The 22,281-nt window shown below is 43.5% G+C and overlaps 1 protein-coding gene and 1 long non-coding RNA gene across 5 annotated transcripts in view; one reads left to right on the top strand and one right to left on the bottom strand.

Moving 5' to 3' along the window:
* The window catches only part of LOC132390559 (NACHT, LRR and PYD domains-containing protein 3-like), a 63,827-nt gene that overhangs the window by 29,719 nt on the left and 11,827 nt on the right, over window positions 1–22,281 (top strand). For 2 of the 4 annotated variants that reach the window (XM_059963167.1, XM_059963166.1), the window contains exons 2-7: window positions 3,910–4,074; window positions 5,433–5,529; window positions 7,729–8,070; window positions 9,571–9,737; window positions 17,974–18,145; window positions 18,255–18,320. In XM_059963167.1, the coding sequence (XP_059819150.1) occupies window positions 5,520–5,529; window positions 7,729–8,070; window positions 9,571–9,737; window positions 17,974–18,145; window positions 18,255–18,320 (757 nt within the window). In that variant the 5' untranslated portion in view covers window positions 3,910–4,074; window positions 5,433–5,519. Of the gene's footprint in view, window positions 1–2,806; window positions 4,075–4,447; window positions 5,530–7,728; window positions 8,071–9,570; window positions 9,738–17,973; window positions 18,146–18,254; window positions 18,321–22,281 lie in introns of those variants that run through there. The other 2 variants (XM_059963169.1, XM_059963168.1) reach the window with 2 other exon arrangements.
* Window positions 9,982–22,091, bottom strand: LOC132390560 (uncharacterized). The gene is made up of 4 exons (XR_009510936.1): window positions 22,038–22,091; window positions 21,256–21,293; window positions 17,557–17,713; window positions 9,982–11,449 (listed from the first exon to the last, which is right to left on the bottom strand). It is a non-coding gene; the product is annotated as an uncharacterized LOC132390560 (long non-coding RNA).

Here is a 22,281-nt window from a genome sequence, read left to right as displayed (position 1 = left end):
AACCTTTAAATTCTTCAATCAGAATTAACTCTCTTAAACGATAGAAATCCTCCTCCACCCTTTCTGCAGCGCACCAACGATCCAAGAGCACACCCTTCTCATAGGCAAACTCTGTATACGTCTGATTCCACAGTATCGTTAAATCTCTGAACTTTTGTCTATACGCTTCAGCTACCAACTCATAGGCCCGAAGGATAGACTGTTTTACTTCCTCATAATCCTCAGACTCTTCCATGGACAATGCCACATATGCCTGTTGAGTCTTTCCTTTTAATACACTTTGTAACAACGCCACCCACTGATCTCTGGGCCACTTCTGATTCACGGCCACCTTTTCAAAATGCAAGAAGTAACTATCAACGTCCGTCTCTCGAACGGAGGTACTAAACTAAACTCCCTACTTACATTAAACTTCTCCGCTCGATCTGCCCCGCTACCCATATGTTGCCATCTCTCCCTCTCGAACTGCCGTTGTTTCTCTTCCTCCTCCATCCTCCTTTCAGATTCCTCTTTCCTCCTTCCAGCTGCCTCATCTGAAGTTCATTCTGCCTCTGCTTCTCCTTCTCAACCAACTCAGCTCTTCCTTTCTCCCATTTCGCCTCCAACTCCTTTAGCAGGATCTCATACTCCATTTTCCTCTTCTCCATCTCCAACCTTATTTTTGCTATCTCTAACTGAGCCGCCCGATCGACTGGTTTCTTCTCAGGAAACAGGTTCAATGTATCAAGCGCGAACACAGCCTTGGATATATTATGCTAGGCTATGGCTCTCTGTATCTCCCACTTTCTCATCGACGATTTCACCGCCGAGAGATTTAATCGTCTCGCAACACTCACCAATTCCACCTTCCTGGTATTCTCCAATGCCCCCAAAGTCGGGTTCTTTATAAATTTGTCTATTCCCATCACTGCTGGTTCCCGTCTGGTTACCCACGCAAACAGATCAGATAACGGACTTATAGCCGATTTCTCTGGCCCCCCAATTTGGGAATCAAATCCCGGACGAGCCCCCAATTTGGTTATGTACCCCGTAACTGGGTGTCTAACCAGCAGAGAAAGAAGTATCCGTTGGAGTCTGGTGGTACTATTTTCAAACAGTGTTTATTAGTAAAATACACAAATCAATATCAATAATGCAAATATATATATAATACACGTTAGCAATACTAAACCGAAAAGTGTGTGAATAATAATACGCAATAATAAACAAGCTCTATCAATGTCTAGTGGATAATGAATTGTCATATGTGAATATAACGTACAGTTCAGTTCACACTTGCTGAGGTAGATGTTGGTCGTTGTGTTGTAATTGTGAGAGAGAGAGAGAGAGGAGAGAGAGAAAGAAGAGAGAGAGAGAGAGATGTAACAGCTACAGGCAGGCAAACCTTCCTTTACGTTCTTGATCCGTCGATGTGTTGTGGCCATTCAGGTACGACCCCTCTGTCCTTCTGTGGTGGACTCGTCACTCTGGCATGAGTGGGCACACAGAGAAGCCCCCACCGGCCCTGCTATAACACTGTGAGTTAAACTGACCGATCCTTTGTTCGGTCTCCGGTGCCCCACACCTTCACGTGGGTTCCAACACTCAAGCAGTGCTCAATAGTGTGTCCTGGTGTGTCTGAAGGGAGTCTCCGTAGACCTCACTTTTATCCCTTCTCACGGGGTTTCAGTTGTACATCAATTTTGAATGGCTGTGTCCATCAAACCAGCCCACTCCGGCTGTCCACTGAGGAATTTTAATGAACAGAATGGTACAAGGTGAACAACCCTCTCAGAAGCCATAAGTCTTTCAGAAGTCAGAATATGGTGGATCAACAAGTCTCACTCCCCTGCTTTATCTCTCTCTCTTATCTGTAGCAGATGTTCCAATTCCAGCATGTTTTCTCTTACATTCTCTCTCTCATTAGCAGCATAGCAACAGTAACGGTTTGTGATTCTCCAAAAGGCGGGGGGGGGGGGAGATGGGCAACTCTGCACCCTTCTGCCCATCAGAGCTGTTCATCCTTCGTAACACTGGCAAGTCCACATCTGACATGTGGAGGGTGTTTAAAGTCCATCTGCACGGAGTATAGGGTATTTTGAAGTACGGGAGGAGACAGTGTTGGGTCTCTATGTTCGGTGCTCAGTGACGCTCTCTTGCCCTCCGCTGTTGGAGTGCGTGGTTATTTGAGTTCTTGCCGCTTTCCTGTCGGATTCAATCAGTCTGCCCAATCTCACTGAGCTCTCTCATTAACGGGGCCTTTAGAACCGCTGTTCACTGGATTTTCCTTTGGTTTGATTCCGGACCATTCTCAGTAAACTGAGAGATTTACACTTGAGAATCCAAGCTGCTGATCAGTTTCCGTAACACTCAGACCACCCGGTCTGGCACCAGCGATCATTCCCCGGTCAACGTCACTTACATCACATTTATTTCCTCTTCAGATGTTTGGCCTGAATAACAACTGAACCCGTTGACCATATCTGCATGTGTTTGTGCTTTGAGTTGCAAGCAGATGATTAACAGATTCGTATTAATGAGTTGGTATAGAGTTGTACCTAACAAAGAGGCCATTTAATACATTTCCCATTTAGACAAACCCTCACCCATCTCGAATATGAACACGGATGAGATCTGAGCCTGATTGTTGATGATCTGCATGTTTGTAACAACAGGTTGTCGCTGGCAAGGCAGTGGACAAAACACTGTTATAAGGTGAGGAATATCTGGAGAGAGAGACCCGTCACTGTTCCCTCTAAACTGCTCGTCTGCGTAACCACAATGCTCCCACGAACGGAGCCTTTGTTGCAGCACAGATGGAATTAAACACTGTCGTATAAACGTTTATGAAACCTGAAAGTTTTTCTTTGTTGTACTGCATTTTTATCCTATCCTTTAATTAGTAATTAAAATCAATAGCATGTTTTTTTCCTCTTGTCTGTCTTAATCCTAAAATATTCATGGATGCATTTTACAAAAGAGGACGCATCTATGGTGTTGTGCTTTTCTCAGTCCGTGTGAAAAGTTCCGTCTCAGAGCAATGGCTGATCCACGCAGCTGCAAAAATAGTCATTAGATGGAACATTGGAGACCGACCCACATTACATTCTATGCATATTAATCACGATTGAATATGGTACATTATCGTGCTTCCTGTTATAGAGGAGATGTTAAAAGTCAATAGAGTGGACAAAACAGTTTCACCGGGAGCCTCTCTGGTATCCAGGAAATAGTAATGAATAACGCAAGAAAAATTAATAATCATTTCGCCTTGTCCGTAGGAGCCTACTTTAAGGCAGTGATGCTCAGGTGCTTAACAATATAGAACTAATACTGAACAGCGAATAACTAGACGGTCCATTTGCTATAAATTCAAGAGCTTTTCGTTTTCGTTTCTCTAAAGATCACTATTAATGCCCCGATAATCACTTTTACTATTTTTTCAGAACACTGTGTGTTGTACCTCCCCCATTATAGGTATGAGCAAGGATGCGATCTGGGCCAAATTGCGCAATTAAGCGTTCAGCATATCACGCATCATCCTGGATAATCCCAGTTCTGATACTTGGTCTTCCACAGTGTCTTGTTCCACAGATGCAATCTGCTGCACCGAGTTTCCAGCACTATAAGGGGACGCAGGAATATGGCATTGGGGCAAAAAAAATCAACCATGTTTGAATGATGGAGGAGACTCGATGGAATGAATCACTTCATTCTGCTCGGATATCTCATCATGACTGAATGATGAGTCCTTCGTATCCCGTATCCGGATTTGTGACGTGTGAGGGAAAATTAATGATTTGTTCCATGAGATCCTTTTATTTGTCTTCAGCGTTTAAATTTCAGTGAGATTCGCTTTTGAAAAAATTGAGCAGAAATATTTTTTCTCCTTTGTATTGTTAATGAGCTTCATTATCTCTCTGGTTAAAGTTAGACCTGCGGTGAGAGATTTATTGGAAGAAAAGCCGACAGCTGGAAAGCCACGAATGAGAACGAGTGAACAGCGACCAGTGAACCAGCCCGAGGACTGAGAGTACCAACTGAAGAGAACCCTCTGACTCAGAGTTTCCATTGATTTAGTCAGGAGAAAGTTTGGTGAGTCTCATTCACTCGAACACTGGTCCTGTAAACATTACAGACCTTTACAAAGGAAGGTACGAAATAGGTGGAATGCCTCGGTCAGACCAAGTTGCAATCACTCCAGGTCTGGTAATGTGCTTTCAGAAGCCCAGCTCTTTACAGTCACTCACATTCTCTGAGTGTTTGCTCATTTGAAGGTGCTGCATCTTCTGAAGAAGCTTTTGGTTAGTTCTGATGTTTCCTTGTTACGTTATAATCATCTTAAAATGCGTTGACAATTTCCTCCCTTTATAAGAAGCCCCAAGTGTGTCGTGTTGCAGTGATTGTAGAAATGTGGAATTACCATGAACTGCAGCAACATGCCCTTGATCCCATTGACTATTGCAATCTGCAGTGATATACTTACCCTCGAATATATCGTCGTGTAGGCTTCTGCAGAGAACAGACCATTTATAAAGGAAAATATCCCAACACTGCATTTTATTCAGTCCAAACTAGCACATGGCAACCCATAATTTAGCTTGACAGACCTTGGCCTCATCAAGTACTTTTCTGCTAATTACATTGTCAAAACCTGTGAAGGTGACATTAAGCAGAGGTGGAAATTCAAAGTTATGCTCCCATGGATGTTGTGCAAGGGCCTTCAGCAAAGCATTTGACAAGGTGTCACATGGCAGCTTGGTCTCGATGATCAGGTTCCACGCTGTCCGGAGAGAGCAAATTGGATGTATTCAAAATTAGCTTCAAGGTAGCAAGCAAAGAGTGGTGGTTGAAGATTTCTCCTCGCAATGGAGGCGTGTAATTAGCAGTATTTTATAGCAATGATTTGGATGCGGTTGCACAAGGATTACTTGACTGGTAAGTTCGCAGAATGCACAACCTTAGTATTTGTTGTTCACAGAGAAGATTATCGTAGCATCTAGGGGATCTAAATGGACAGGGTCTGGTAAAGAGATTGCAAACCCAATCTGATCAGCAGCGGATTCATGCAGATGTTGGGGATCATGTGGACGAAACAGCCAGAGGAAGTGGATGAGGCAGGTGCAGTTCCATAAATCAAAAAGCAGTTGGGGTGTGTAGATGGAGTGAAGAGGCCAGAAGGGAGATGGCCCTATCACAGGAAATCCTGACCATCTCAGAGGGCACTGTGGTTGGCATTGTGTCGTTGGGCTGAACGCTCTGAATTTGCATTTTCTTGCTCTGTGACTCTGTCAGTAGATGCGCCAGGTACCAGTGGACAGATATGGTGTGGAAGTGGTTACTAACAGGGAATGTTTGGTCCCCATGCCAAATGCTACAAGGGATGGAAATACTGTCATATTTGCAAAGCAGTCGTACTCTCCGACTCACTGTCTGCTTGTTGTGAAATTTAGAGCCTCACCAGCAGGTGGAGCTGTCCTGCAGAGCGACCAAAGTGTAAACAAGACGACGACAATCAACAATCGTCAGTCAGAATCAGAATGGACAAAGGTATGATCACAGGGGTCTTTGAATTAAACTTTTGTCGCGTTTGTACACAATAGTTCAGATGAAAAAAAAACTGACAGAGATGTTAACAGTGCATAGAAAAGTTTCATCAAGCCGTGTCATTTATCCCACTGGTAAAGCGGCCTTGAGTAATTGATCAACCCAACAGTTCCAGCGCAGGGACCTGACACCAGTAATGGTCGAATCACTCCGCTCACCACACAAACCTTCAGCTGAGTGAAGGGAGCAGGGACTCCTGAATCAGGTGGTCGTGAGTGAAACACAGACAGGAATGTGACAGCGATCTTGTGGTTTATGTAAATGTTCAGGGTCAGTGTCCATTTCACCTCCAGACAAGCCCCGATATGTAAGACATCTTCAACTTTCACTGATAAAATTCAGAACCAGATGATAGGAGCATTTCCGGTATTTCAGAGATTCTATGATAACACAGCATTTCAGGTTTTGGAAGGAAAGCTACCAACTCCCCCCTGGTTTTTCTTGCCTGCTACGCAAAGGAGGAGGGGTGTCACCGAAATCTGTTTTCTGTAGCGGAGCGGAGATCATTGCCGGTGCTGGGAATGGCTGAGGATCAGGAGGCAGCTCATTGTAGATACATTTGTGATCTGCTTCGGAGTTTTAACACCCCAGTGAATGTCTGGGCTGTGGAGAAATGGTGAACCTGAGTTTCTAAATATTTCCCTCTTGATATAATCTTCTACCTGAATTTAAATTCCCAGGATCTTGGCTGGGAAACCCGGCATACCCAATGACCAAATATCTCTGTCACCTGTAGACATTGTGATTGTGCTCAAATCTGAGATTCCAGGTGGAATAGAAACGATGCTCCAGCCTGGAAACGGGTCCTTCGGCCCAGACAATTCAAGCTGATCTAAATGTCCCATTTTCCTGCAGTTTTCCCAAATTTTCCTAGTATCTCCCATTTTTCCTGCCTACATGCTCTCAATTTTGTAATTTTATTTGTGTTTGCGGCCTCTTCCGGATGCATGTACTTTATACCCATCAGTCACCACGTGAAAAAATGCCCCTTTGGTCCCTTTTAAATCTCTGCCCTCGAGTCTCAGACTCCCCTACCCAGGGAAAAAGACTGTGACCATCTATCCTATCTGCACACCTAATTACTGTGTGTGTGTCTGTATGTGTGTGTGTGTGTGTGTGTGTGTGTGTGTGTGTGTGTGTGTGTGTGTGCATGTGTGCGTGTGTGTGTCTGTATATGTGTGTGTGTGTGTGTGTGTGTGCGTGTGTGTGTGCGTGCATGTGTGCGTGCGTGTGTCTGTATGTGTGTGTGTGTGCGTGTGCGCGTGTGTATGTCTGTATGTGTGTGTGTGTGTGTGTGTGTGTGTGTAAGATCACCCTTCAAGCTCCTGAGCTCCAGGGCAAGCTGTCCCAGCCCAACCATATAACACAAAAAACAGCACCCTAGCCCAGTACCGTAGTGTTCATTCTTCACTTCACACTTTCCAGCTTCATCACCTCCATCCTATAGATTAGCAACTGCAACTACACACAAAGCTCTAGAACCAAGACTTTGCCAATGACATGCATAGTTGTTACATGATGATCAGCAGGTGGGGGAGAAGATGGCACCCAGCGGAGAGGACAGCATAGATCGCAAGGGAATGGTCAGCCTGCGACCCAGCGGACCGGAGGACGTGCGTCTCAAGGGAATGGTCAGTCGGTGACCAAGGGGACTGGAGAAAGCAACTCCAGTTCCCTTGTCCAGTCTCCAGCCCCTCGTGTGACAAAGCAAGTGGAGAATGTGTGATCCAGCAGACTGGACCATGTGTAATCCCGTTGCTGGTCTTTGTGTGACACAGACTACTGGACAGTTAGTGACCGAGGGAGATTTTAGCTTGTGGAAGATAATCACAGTGATATTTCCCAGTATCACCGGACACCGGTGCATTATGATCCCGTGGTCATCCGTGCGTTCAGCTGCTGTGATTGGTATTACTCTGCCTATCCTGCTATTTTACTGGGAGTAAATGTGTCCAGTCACCGGCTTATCGGGATGGGCACCTGACAGGATATACGAGTCACATTAACCAGCTCAGTTCCACTCCCAATCTGGTCAGCCAGAGTCTCTGCTCCATTGCAGTCTGAATCAGTTTTGCTCAGATCTAAATCACACTTGTATAACCTGAAATTCATCACTTATTTCATGTGGAAAATTGAAACTAGTTTGGAACGTATGGAAGAGGATGTTACCAGGCGGATCATCGAGGGAAGATGATCGGGACAAGGGAAGCAAGGTACCAGCGCAGGGTCAGATTGAGAGCGGTGTCCCAATGGAATCCGGTCCGGCCGCAGAGAAGGAGGAGAAAATTCAGCCCAGAGACAGTGACGTCAGGGACACTGATCCGGACCCTGGAACCGGCACAAGTGAGGCGACTATCTGTCAGCCCAGAGACAGTGACGTCAGAGACACCGATCAGGACCCTGGAACCGGCACAAGTGAGGCGACTGCCTGTCAGCTCGGAAGCTCATTGAACAGAGGACTGCCAAGTCCCAAAGAAGGATCGGGTGAGTGAAATATGAGGGTGACGTGCTCACAGAGTGCGGCAGGGTGGAGGGTAAACAGGGTGGAGCCCTGTTGGAGGGTTGGTCAGAGGAGAGGGAAAATGTGTGGGTGTGGTACATGTGGTGCACTGGGTAGCCGTTACCCCACTGCAGGAAATGTACTACCTGCTCTGAGGATTTCCAGGATGTGAATTGGAGGAAATGCAGCTGTCCAGATGAGGAGAGTGTTTCCGGGATGTGTATCAGGGGAAATGTATTCGCCAGGATGGAGAGAGTATCTCTGGGAAGCAAATATTACCAACCATTCCAACACTTATGCCCATCCAAATTTAAACAGGTGAATGGGTCGGATGGGGGATGGACTGGTTTATATTAAATGTGGTCCTTCTATTACGTAATGCCTAGAACATTGTTGGTTAGGCTTTAAGGCAAGTGTTAGATTCAAGTCAAGTCAAGTCACTTCTATATTGCCATTTCGACCATTACTGTTGATACAGTACATAGTAAAAATGAGTCGTTTTTCAGGACCACGGTGTTACATGACACGTTACAAAAACTAGACTGAACTACGTAAAAAAAACAACAGAGGAAAAGAAGAAAAACACACAACAACTACACTAAACTACACACCTATCTCGGACTGCATAAAGTTCACAAAACAGTGCAGACATTACAATAAATAATATACGTGACAATAGGGCAGTAAGGTGTCATGCCAGGCTCTGGGTATTGAGGAGTCTGATAGCTTGGGGGAAGAAACTGTTACATAGTCTGGCCGTGAGATCCCGAATGCTTCGGTGCATTTTCCCAGTTGGAAGGAGGGAGAAGAGATTGTTTGAGGGGTGCATGGATCCTTTATAATGCTGCTGGCTTTACGGATGCAGCGTGTAGTGTAAATATCCATGATGGCGGGAAGAGAGACCCCTATGGTCTTCTCAGCTGACCTCACTATACGCTGCAGGGTGTTGCGATCTGAGATGGTGCAATTTCTGAACCAGGCAGTGGTGCAGCTGCTCAGGATGCTCTCAATACAACCCCTGTAGAATGTGATGAGGATGGGGGGTGGGAGATGGACTTTTCTCAGCCTTCGCAGAAAGTGGAGACACTGCTGGGCTTTCTTTGCTATGGAGCTGGTGTTGAGGGACCAGGTGAGATTCTCTGCTGGATGAACACCAAGAAATTTGTTTTGTTCACATTCAGAGCCAGACTGCTGGCTCTGCACCAGTCCGTTAGCTGCTGCACCTCCTCTCTGTAAGCTGACTCGTCGTTCTTGCTGTGTCTTGCAGCACAGTCGTGGGTCAGCAGAGTGAACAGAAGTGGTCTGTGCACACAGCCGTAGGGGGACTCCGTGCTCAGTGTGATGGTGTTGGAGATGGAGAATTAATCCAATTTTGTATCTGGAGGCAGGTTCGAGACACGGTTTTTTTTTGTTGAGTTGGGTGAGAGCGGTGGAGACGAGGGATATCTGAGTTCAAGCCTACATTTTCCTTTTTGTATTCACAGAGCCAGAGTTTACAATCTCTGAACTCCTGGCAGAAGGGGAGGAATATCGACTGTACCAACTGACAAAGTTCTACAGGGACAGACTCAAACAAGCAATTGAAGAAAAGGTTGAGAGACTGGGTTGGATGTTGACAAAGGAGGGACATTTCAGTAGAGAAGAAAATGAGGTGAGTGCAGTCCGTGTATTGTCACTGATCTGCTGGTATCAGAGGGAATAGTGATCAACATTTATCTCCTGCATGTTTTAGGAGATCGACTTGGGAATGGAGACTTTGATCTCTGACTTGCCTCTCGCAGATCTGGTTTCAGTTTTTAAGGTGGGGAGCACTGGGAACTGCAGGTTTAGCATCACCTTTTCCTGTATTACCTGCTGTATTTATCAGTGTGAAGTAAGAGCAGTGACTGCATATCTGGACTTCCAAAAGGCATTCGGTGTGAAACATTTCAAATCTTGGCTGAACCGTCGGGGAGCTTCACCTCATCTCATTAATCCAGGATGAGTATTAAACTGTCAATTAGGCCAACCGGCTTCACTGCGGTACCTGAGGGAGGGAAACCAGCTAACCACAGCTTGTCTTGGCTCCGTGAGTTCCCAAACAATGTGTGGCTGACTTGTCATAGTCGCAGCAAAGTACAGTACAGAAACAGGCCTTTTGGCCCATCTATTCCATGCCAGACTACAGAATCTACTTATTCCCGTTGACCTGCACCGGGCCATGGCGCTCTATACGCTCATTACGCAAGCATCTATTCAGAATTCTCTTCACAACTTGCACTACTTGCCCTGCTAGCTAGTTTTGCACTCTCACCACCCTCTGAGTAAACCGGTTTCACCTTTGTACCCTTTGAACTTCTCACCTTTCACCCTTTAGTGATAACCTCTTGTTGTAGGACCTCTTTACCTCAGTACAAAATGCCTGCTTGCATTTATCCGATCTATATCCCAATGTAATTGTGTACACTTCTATCAAATCTCCGCTCAATCTTTCATGTTCCAATGAATAAAGTCCTAATCAGTTCACTCTCTTCTTAGAACTTAGGTCTTCCAGTCCAGGTTACATCCTTGTAATGTTTTTTTTTTCTGTACTCTTTCAAACTTATTTCCATCTGTCCTGCAGTTAGGTGTGCAGAACTGCACATAATATCCAGATGAGGCCTCTCCAACGTCTTATATAACATCATATCGTACACGATATTTTCATTTACCAAGGTTAATGCACTAACAAACTTTCTTTCAGAGCCTAGCAACATTTGCTGCCACTTTCAATGGCTTATGTACCTGTATTCCCGATCACTTTGTTCTACCAGTCTCTCAGTAAGATCTACCCTGATCGGTCCATCCAAAGTGCAACATCTTGCACCTGTCTGCATTAAATTGCATTGGCCCCTTTTAAGTCCATTCTCCAGTTGGTCCAGACCTCACTGAAAGCTCGTGTAATCTTCCTCTTTGTCAACTGCTCCTTCCCAATGTTGGAGTCATCAGCAAATTTGCTGATGCTCTTAACCGTAATTTCATCCAGATCATTGATATGGATGACAAACAACAACAGGCACAGCACCGATCCCCGTGACACTGCACGAGATACAGGCGCCAAACAGAAATGCAACAGTCTATAGTTACACTCTGGATTCTTTCCAAAAAGTTAGTGTCTAATCCAGTTTACTACTTTATCTTGAATGCGAAGCAACTGAATCTTCTAGACTGACCTCCTATACGGGACCTTGTAAAAAACCGTGCTGAAGTCCATGTAGACAATATCCACAACCTTGCCTTCATCAACTTTCCTGGTAACTTCCGTGAAATACTCCGAGATTGATTGGATGTGAAAGATCACGCACAAAGCTGATATCTCATGACCACAAACATCAATAGTTTGATCTGAAAGGGCAGAAGAAAGCACAAAACATAAAATAAATCTGGTGACTTGCTGATATCCCATGATCCCAAAAAATCAACAGGTTGTCCTGAAAGGGAAGAAGATCAATAGGATTTCCTGAAAGGGAAAGGGCAAACAAAAAGAACTGCTAACTTGCTGAATATCTGACTAATGAGAGACAGGGACACACCATTTCAGGTCACTCTCTTTGGAGCTCAAAAACAATGATTGTCTTGTCCTAGATCTGACCTATTCAGCCATGAGTGGTATTAGAAAATCAAGTGTGTTACACCCGTGAGTAACTCTGTTCTCGTTGGGATTCATTGGCTCTGTCTGTAATGAATCACACAGGTATTATCCAAAGGCAAGAGATAATCTGTAAATATGATGCTGATCTATAAATTCATCATATAACCATATAACAATCACAGCATGGAAACAGGCCATCTCGGCCCTCCTAGTCCATGCCGAACTCTTAATCTCACCTAGTCCCACCTACCCGCACTCAGCCCATAACCCTCCACTCCTTTCCTGTCCATATACCTATCCAACTTTACCTTAAATGACACAACTGAACTGGCCTCTACTACTTCTACAGGAAGCTCATTCCACACAGCTATCACTCTTTGAGTAAAGAAATACCCCCTCGTTTCCCTTAAATTTCTGCCCCCTAACTCTCAAATCATGTCCTCTCGTTTGAATCTCCCCTACTCTCAATGGAAACAGCCTATTCACGTTAACTCTATCTATCCCTCTCAAAATTTTAAACACCTCGATCAAATCCCCCCCCCCAACCTTCTACGCTCCAATGAATAGAGACCTAACTTGTTCAACCTTTCTCTGTAACTTAAGTGCTGAAACCCAGGTAACATCCTAGTAAATCGTCTCTGCACTCTCTCTAATTTATTGATCTCTTTCCTATAATTCGGTGACCAGAACTGCACACAATATTCTAAAATTAGCCTTACCAATGCCTTGTACAATTTTAAAATTACATCCCAACTTCTGTACTCAATGCTTTGATTTATAAAGGCTAGCGTTCCAAAAGCCTTCTTGACCACCATATCTACATGAGACTCCACCTTCAGGGAACTATGCACTGTTATTCCTAGATCTCTCTGTTCCTCTGCATTCCTCAATGCCCTACCATTTACCTTGTATGTTCTGTTTGGATTATTCCTGCCAAAATGTAGAACCTCACACTTCTTAGCATTAAACTCCATCTGCCAACGTTCAGCCCATTCTTCTAACCGGCATAAATCTCCCTGCAAGCTTTGAAAACCCACCTCATTATCCACAACACCTCCTACCATAGTATCATCGGCATACTTACTAATCCAATTTACCACCCCATCATCCAGATCATTTATGTATATTACAAACCACATTGGGCCCAAAACAGATCCCTGCTAGTCACCGGCCTCCATCCCGATATATCCACCACTACTCTCTGGCATCTCCCAACTAGCCACTGTTGAATCCATTTTATTACTCAGCATTAGTACCTAACGACTGAACCTTCTTAACCAACCTTCCATGTGGAACTTTGTCAAAGGCTTTGCTGAAGTCCATATAGACTACATCCACTGCCTTACCCTCGTCAACATTCCTCGTAACTTCTTCAAAAACTCAATAAGGCTTGTCAAACATGACCTTCCACGCACAAATCCATGCTGGCTACTCCTAATCAGATCCTGTCTATCCAGATAATTATTAATACTATCTCTAAGAATACTTTCCATTAATTTACCCACCACTGATGTCAAAATGACAGGTCTATAATTGCTAGGCTTACTTCTAGAACCCTTTTTAAACAATGGAACCACATGAGCAATACGCCAATCCTCCGGCACAATCCACGTTTCTAATGACATCTTAAAGATCTCAGTCAGAGCTCCTGCTATCTCTACACTTCCCTCAAGGTCCTAGGGAATATCCTGTCAGGACCCAGAGATTTATCCACTTTTAAATTTCTTAAAAGCGCCAGTACTTCCACCTCTTTAATTGTCATAGGTTCCATAACTTCCCTACTTGTTTCCCGCACCTTACACAATTCAATATCCTTCTCCTTAGTGAATACCGAAGAGAAGAAATCGTTCAAAATCTCTCCCATCTCTCTCGGCTCCACACATAACTGACCACTCTGATTCTCTAAGGGGCCAATTTCATCCCTCACTATCCTCTTGCTGTTAGTATAACTGTAGAAACCTTTCGGATTTACTGTCACCTTATTTGCCAAACCAACCTCGTATCTTCTTTTAGCTTTTCTAATCTCTTTCTTAAGATTCCTTTTACATTCTTTATATTCCTCGAGCAATTCCTTTACTCCATGCTGCCTATATCTATTGTAGACATCCCTCTTTTTCCGAACCAAATTTCTAATATCGCTTGAAAACCATGGTGCTTTCAAACCTTTAACCTTTCCTTTCAACCTAACAGGAACATAAAGATTCTGTACCCTCATAATTACACCCTTAAATGACATCCATTTCTCTATTACATCCTTCCCATAAAACAACTTGACCCAATCCACTCTCTCTAAATCCCTTCGCATCTCCTCAAAGTTAGCCTTTCTCCAATCAAAAATCTCAATTCTAGGCCCTGTCCTGTCCTTCTCCATAATTATATTGAAGCTAATGCTATTGTGATCACTGGACCTGAAGTGCTCCCCAACGCATACATCTGTCAGCTGACCTATCGCATTCCCTAACAGGAGATCCAACACTGCCCCATCTCTAGTCGGTAATTCTATGTATTGTTGCAAACAACTATCCTGCACACATTTCACAAACTCTAAACCATCCAGCCCTTTAACAGAATGAGCTTCCCAGTCTATGTGTGGAAAATTAAAATCTCCCACAATCACCACCTTGTGTTTACTACAAATATCTGCAATCTCCTTACACATTTGCTCTTCCAATTCACGCTCCCCCTTAGGTCCTATAATACACTCCTATCAGTGTTACTACACCTTTCCCATTCCTCAATTCCACCCAAATAGTCTCCCTAGAAGAGCTCTCTAATCTATCCATCCAAAGCACCGCCATAAGATTTTCTCGGACAAGCAATGCAACACCTCCTCCTCTGGCCCCTCCTACTCTATCACACCTGAAGCAACTAAATCCAGGAATATCATCTGGAGACGTCTGCTTTACTGGTTAAATCTCTTTTACAACGGTAACTCATCAGACCTGGTCGCAGTGAAACTGAAGGATTATTTTACAGTGCAGTGGACCATCAGGGAATTATGATGATTTATTTCAGTACAGCACAGTACGGGCACTTTGGCCCACAATGTTGTGCTTCCCCTTAAACCCTGCCTCTCTTATTTCTCAGAACAATGTCCTAAGCCCATCCATATTCTGTTACCTTAATTCCAACATCGGTGTATGTTGCTTGAAGACTAGTCAACGTTTTGTTCATAATTCCTGAGTTAATCAGGAAACCCATGCCTGCATTCAGTAAGTCATTACCATTTTACGGTATGAGCGCCAGGCAGTAACCATCTCCATTATAAGATAGCCGCACTGATACTGAATCTTCTTTTGTCTTTACACATCATCAGACCATAAGGCATCAGAGCACAATTGGCCATTAGGCCCATCGATTCTGCTCCGCCATGACATCATGGGTGATGTACTATCCCTCTCAACCCCATTCTCCTGCCTTCTCCCAGTGAACTTTGCTGACCAGACTAGTCAAGAAGATACCAGCCTCTGTTTTAAATATACTCAATGACCTGGTCTCCGCAGCTGTCAGTTCCAATGGATTCTGCAGTTTCAGTACTCCTCGGCTAAATATTATCATCATTTCTGTTCCAAATGGACGTCCCTCTACTCTGAGGCTGTTTCGTCTGGTTCTAGACACCCCCACGTAAAACAACATCTCCACATCCTCTCAATGTCTTTCGATATTCCACAGGTTACAATTAGATTCCCCCTCATCCTCCCACCCTCCAGCCAGTACAGGTGCATCCAGGATCCATTCCCATCTGGTTTAATATCACTGGTTCTGTTCGTTTAGATTCCTCTCTGGACTTTTCACAATGCCATCACAAACTTTCTCTGATCAGGGGATCAAAATATGCGAGTGCGGTCTGGCCAGTGCTTGTGCTTATATTCTGATCCTCTCTAAGTGAATGCTGGCTTTGTGTTTGCCTTTCCTAACACCAACACAAACTGCACGGAATCCTGCACCGGGTCTCCAGAGACTCTTTACAACTCCGATTTCTGAATTTTCTCCCAGATTCAAAAATAGTCTACGTCTTCATTATTTCTGCTTAAGTATATGGCCACGTACCTCACTACTACATTCCAATTGCCACTGATGTGTCCATTTCTTCATAGGTCCATGTCCTCCCGCGAAATCCCTGCTTCCTCAACACTTCCCCTCCCTCCCCATATCTTCGTAATGCCTACAATAACGGCCATAAAGCCTACAAATCATTGACATAACGGAAAAAGAAACTGTCCCAAAACCAACCACTGCAGAACACCACTGGTCACCAACATTCGACCAGAGAAAGCCCTATTTGTTCCCATTCTGTGCTTCCTGGCAGTCAGACAAATCTGTCTGGAGAAAATCTTGGATCCTCTATCCATGCCAGTGTCTTTCTTGTCCTACTGTGGGCCTGGTATTGTTAACCGGCGTCATGTGGGACACCTGGTCAAAGGTCCTCGGGAAGTCCAAGTAAACAACTTGCACTGACTCTCTGTTGTCGACCCAGCATGCTGTTCTCTCAAAAAATTCCAACAGTTCTGTCAGGCAGGATTCCCTTCCATGGATGTTGGCCTTTTTCTTATCATGTGCATCCAAATACCCCGAAACCTTATCCTCAATTATCGGCTGCTGACATCTTCCCAAACGCTGATCAGACTAACTGGCCTATAGTTTGAAATGATCAGTCCTCCGGAACCATTCCAAAATCTAGTGATTATTGAGTGATCATTACTAATGTCTCCACAATCTCTTCAGCCTCCTCTTTCAGAAGCAATCCGGTGAGTTGATCTGGACTCATCTATCTTCACAACTTTCAGCTTACCAAACGCCTTCTCCGCAATAATTGCAAATACACTCATTTCTGCCACCTGACATTCTCAAATACCTGGCACGTTCCAGTGTTTTTACAGTGAGGACTGACGCAAAATGCCGACCAATATCTTCCGGCATTTCCTTGTCCCCTGACAGTACCTCTCCACTGTCATTTTCCGGTGGTCCAATAGCCACTCTCCTCTCTTTCAATCTTCATATATTAGACGGACGTTTTGGTAAGCTATTTTACATCATTCTCTAGCCTGCCTTCCTATTTCATATTTTCTCTATTTACGGCTTTTGAACTGTCTTCTGTTGATTTGTAAAAACATCCCAGTCCTCCAGCTTTCTGCTATATTTTGTAATATTCTGTACCCTCTCCTTTGCTTTTGTGCTGCTTTGACTACCTCGTCAGCCACGGTTGATCATCCTCCGTTTAGAATAATTCTTCATCTTTGTGATCATTTGTCCTCCGAGAAACTTCAGCCATTCCTGCTCTGCCGTTGTCCCTGTTAGTGTCATTTTCGAATGAATTATTGCTCAGCTCCTCTCTCATGCCGAGGTAATTCCTTTATTCTACTGTAGCACTGATACCTCTAACTTTACCTTCTCCCTTTCAAACTGCTGGCTTGAATTCTGCTATTTTATGATCAGTGCCTCTGAAGGGTTTATTTAGCTGAAGCTCCCTGATCAAATCTGGTTCAATACACAACACAGAATCCAGATCTGCCTTTCCTATAGTGGGGTCAACCACAGGCTTCTCTCAAAAGCCATCTCATAGGCATTCTATAAATTCCCTCACTTGGGATTCAGCACTGACCTGATTTTCCAAAGCTACCTGGATATTGAAACTCCCCGTGACAATTTTAGCATTGGCTATTTTCCATGCCACTTCTCTCCCCCGTTGTAATTTGTAGCCCACATCCTGGCTACTGTTAACATGCCTGTATATAATTTCCATCAGGGTCATTTTACCTACGCAGTTTCTTAACATCCTCATCGTCTAATCCGATATCACCTCTTTCTCAGAACTTTTCATTTTTAATGACAGCAGCTTCGACCCAACACTTTCACCTACCTGCGTATCCTATTGATTCAATATTTATCCTTGGGTTTAAGCACCCAACTATAAAATTTTGTCAGCCACGATTCAGTGATGCCCGCCATCCATTTGTTTTTGCACTCTCTCTCTCCCCTCTCTTCCGTTCTTGTTGTCACATCTTGTTGATGTAATGCTGCACATTGACAGATCAAGGAAATTAATCACATTGCATCTACTGCAGAGTGTCAGTAAATCCTTATTCTTATACACTATTGATTTAGAATTTCCTTCAGTTACTGTTTCTCTGTTAATGACTGAACCCAGAGAGGATGAGGCAGCAGCCCAGTGACTGCATCTGTTCTGAAGCTACTGGTGCCATGAACAGATACTTTCCTGCACATTCTCCATGTCTGTCTGTCTGCTCCACAATAAGTCCATTGTTTCCTTTTCTAGAAAGTCACTGAGCTGACAGAGAAGGGAAACCGGGCAGAGAGTTCCAGACTCTTCCTCAGTCTGGTGAATGGCAAAGGCTCCCGGGCCCGGAGGGCGATGTGGGAATCTTTTCTGATGTGGAGGACTGAGTTACCGAAGTTGGACAGAATACTGAGGGAAATACAGGAACTCGGTATGTTAAAACCACGCTCTGAACACAAAGGTACATTGAGATAAACATTTTAGCTATTTTAATTATTTTAGCTCTGTTTCCATGGATATTTTTTTTCATATTTAAACAGGTCCTGATCCACAAGAATACATGAACATCGGCCAAGGTTTATCTGAATTACCCACTCAGCTGATAGGTGAGTGATGAAATGCACAGTTCAAACCACATCTCAAGTGTTAGTCTGTGACTTGGCAAAACCTGGGAATCAAAGTTCGCCATTAATCATTCACTGATCTCTGGATTTTAGTAACAGTTCAATGAGTGTCTCTTTGCAGCCTGAATATTCTACAATATACTTTTCTATTAATCCAGCTGTTGGTTCTGCTGAAGCCTTCACTCCAGATCCTCACGCTCTGGGAATCCCAACACACCCCAGGCAGGCTCCTGATACACTGTATGACCCAGTCCAGGTGACTTTTCTATCTTCAGACCTTTCATCTTCCAAGCCCCTTTTCCTTTGTAATAGGCCTACACGCAATTCTGTTCGCTGATGTTCTTTACCTTTTAGAATTCTGCCAGTGCCTTGCACAGAGTTTGTCTGGCATTTCCTTTTCACCCGTTACTGCAACTACAACAGCAGTTTCTAGTGGTCCGATATCGACCCTCTCCCATTTTCCACTCTTTATATATCCGGGAAAGAAAGGAAAAATACTTTGGTATCCTTTCTTATATTATTGACCATTTCCTTGCATTTCCTGCGCATTCATGTATAACTAGGAGCATCTATAACATAGTTGCCTCCGACATGACCCTGGTCACTAGACTCTAGACACTAGAATACTACAGCACAGTACAGGCTCTTCCGCCCTGGATGTTGTGCCGACCCATGTATTCCTTTAAAAAGAGTACTAAACCCACACTACCCCGTGACCCTCTATTTTTCTTTTATCCATGAGTCTGTCCAAGAGGTTCTTAAATACCCTTAATGTTTTAGCCTCCACCACCATCCCTGGCACGTTGTTCCAGGCACCCACAACCCTTTGTAAAAAACTTACCCCTGATGTCTCCCCTAAACTTCCCTCCCTTAACTTTGTACATATGCCCTCTAGTGTTTGCTAATGGTGCCCTGGGAAACAGGTTCTAGCAATCCACCCCATCTATGCCTCTCATAATTCTTTAGACCTCTATCAAGTGCCCTCTCATCCTTCTACGCTCCAAAGAGAAAAGTCCCAGCTCTGCTAACCTTGCTTCACATGACTTGTTCTCCAAACCAGGCCACATCCTCGTAAATCTCCTCTGCACCCTCTCCATAGCTTCCACATCCTTCCTATAATGAGTTGACCGGAATTGAACACAATACTCTAAGTGTGGTCTCACCAGAGATTTGTAGATTTGTAACTTGGCCTCTCTACTCTTGAACTCAATCCCCCTATTAATGAAGCCGAGCATCCCACAGGAGTTCTTAACTATCCTATCAACCCGTGCAGCGACCTTAAGGGATGTATGGATTTGAACCCCAAGGTCCCTCTGTTCATTCACACTCTTAAGTAACCAACGATTAAATTTGTACTCAGCATTCTGGTTTGTCCTTCCAAAATGCATCACCTCACACTTATCCGGATTGAACCCCATCTGCCACTTTTCCGCCCAAATCTGCACCCTGTCTATATCCTCTTGTAACCTTCAACAACCAGCTCCATCCACAACTCCTCCAATCTTCATGTCATCCACAAGTTCACTCACCCATTCTTCCACCTCTACATCCAGGTCATTTATAAAAATCACAAATAGCAGGGGTCCCAGGACAGATCCCTGCAGCACTCCACTAGTCACCGACCACCAGGCAGAATACTTTCCTTCCACTACTAAACTCTGCTTTCTTCCAATTATTTATTATTTATCCAAACAGCCAAGGTTCCAATTATCCAGTGCCTCATGATTTTCTGGATGAGTCTCTCGTAAGGGACCTTGTTAAATGCCTTGCTAAAATCCATCTAGAGCACATATTACACCGTACCTTCATCAATTGCTATTTGTTACCTCGTCAAAAAACTCAATTAGCCTCGTGAGGCACGATGTTCCCTTCACAAAGCCATGTTGACCCAGACAGTAAATTCCAGGCATCCACAACTCTGTTAAAAAACTACCCACAATTGCTGTAAATTTACCCCATCTCACCTTAACCAAATGCCCTCTGGTATTAGACACCAGTCATATGAAAACAAAAACAACAAGCAAAATACAGGCTATCGACCCAGACTTATATCTCTCAAACTTGTACACCTCAGTCAGATCTCTATTCTAACTCCAGAATAAACAAACCAAGTTTATCAAAACTCTACTTGTAGCACATGTCACCGAATCCAGGCAACATCCTGATGAACCCATTCTGCACCCTCTCCAATCCTTCCAAGAGCTGGACAATCAGAAGAGAACACAATACTCCAGATGCTCCCTAAAACCATAAGACCTAGTAGCAGAATTAAGCCATTCGGCTCAGTGAATTTGCTCTTCAATTCCTCTCCACCCCATTATCCCAGTAAACGTGGACACTCTTCCTAATCAGGAACATATCGACCTTCATTTTAAATATATCCAATGAAGAGTCTTCCTCAGCCGTCTATGACAATAATTTCACAGATTCACCACCCGCCAGCCAAGACATTTCTCCCAGTTTGTCCCCGGCAGCCAGGACAATTCCCTACAGTTCTCAAGCATGTTAATATTCTGTATGAGTCTCCCTTGTGGGACTTTGTCAAACACTCTCACAATATACAAGTAGACAATATCCATGTGTAACTACATGCATCACCTTTGTCACCTCCTGGAGGAAGTCAATCAAGCTGGCAAGACACAAACCCGACTCAAAGCCTTTCTACTTAACCCCAAACCACCTCATACATCCTCTCTGTCATACTCCCATGGGGGAGAACATATAAAAGGCTGAAGGTATATACCACCAGCCTCAACGACAGCTTTATTCTGCATTTATAAGACTACTAAATGTTCACCTACTATTATTATTGGCTCTTAATAATAATAAGACAATTTTATATCTAAAATTATAGCATCTTACGTCTTGTAACTAATAACAACTCAGATAACAACTTAGATAACCACAATATACTCACAGGAGAGCAGACAGAATACAGTAATTCTACTTCAAACCCTGTGTAAAGCAGAAAACTTTCAGTGTTATATTGTCAATCAGAAAAAAAATCACATCTGATTCTGTTCCTCGTGTGTTTAAGAGAAGTTCCAAATATATATAAAATTCATACAATGCTTGTGAAATTTCTACAACTGATGAAGCATTCGCTTAAAATAATCGTCCTAGTAACAACCAGAGAGGAACAACGACCACTATCAAAATAAATGGAGGGATTTTCCAGAGTGACTCACTAAGCCCACTATGGTTTTGTCTCGCTTTAAGCCCACTCATAATTTACTGAAACAGACAAAAATCAGGTAGCTAATCAGAAAAAAAATACGAATTATACCTTGACACGTCTATACATTGATGATTTGAAATTATTTGCTCGCATCAGTAAAGCTGAAATAAACAATTCAAATAATGGAACTAATTTCCATATATACAAGCATGAACTTTAGACTAGAAAAGTACAGAACATGATTAAACATAAAGAAAGGTACAATAGAACCGGTAGAATATCAAACAGAGCATCAGGATGCAATGCAACAGAATATGAAATGGATATTTAGGATATCAATAAGCAAAGAAGATAGATCATCGTGTGATAAAGGAAAACCTTCCAACAAAATTTACTTCAAGGCTGAAGAAAATCTGCATTTACTGCTAGGCTGAACAAACTTTGAATTTACATCAAGGATCAAGAAAATCTGCAAAACAGAGTTGAAAAATAAAAATATAAAGAAGGTAGTAAACACTCACTGTGCCCATATTGATGTATAATTTTGGTAAAATCTCCTGGTCTGAAACAGATCTGGAAAATATGCAAAAAAATAAGAACTTAAATAACAATTTCTGGAAAATACCATGTGCACTGGAGCGCACTCAGATTGATATGAACGAGGACAGTATGAGGATGATGAATAACAGATCTAAAAAAAAATGTGACAACAGCCAGATAAAAAATTTCAGGATTAGGGTTAATATCATGGACACTTCGTGAAAA

This window comes from Hypanus sabinus, unplaced genomic scaffold (genome assembly GCF_030144855.1).
Source record: "Hypanus sabinus isolate sHypSab1 unplaced genomic scaffold, sHypSab1.hap1 scaffold_950, whole genome shotgun sequence".
Classification (NCBI taxonomy): Eukaryota; Metazoa; Chordata; class Chondrichthyes; order Myliobatiformes; family Dasyatidae; genus Hypanus; species Hypanus sabinus.
Note: the sequence above shows the minus strand (reverse complement) of the source record. Positions and strands in the feature narration are given on the sequence as shown.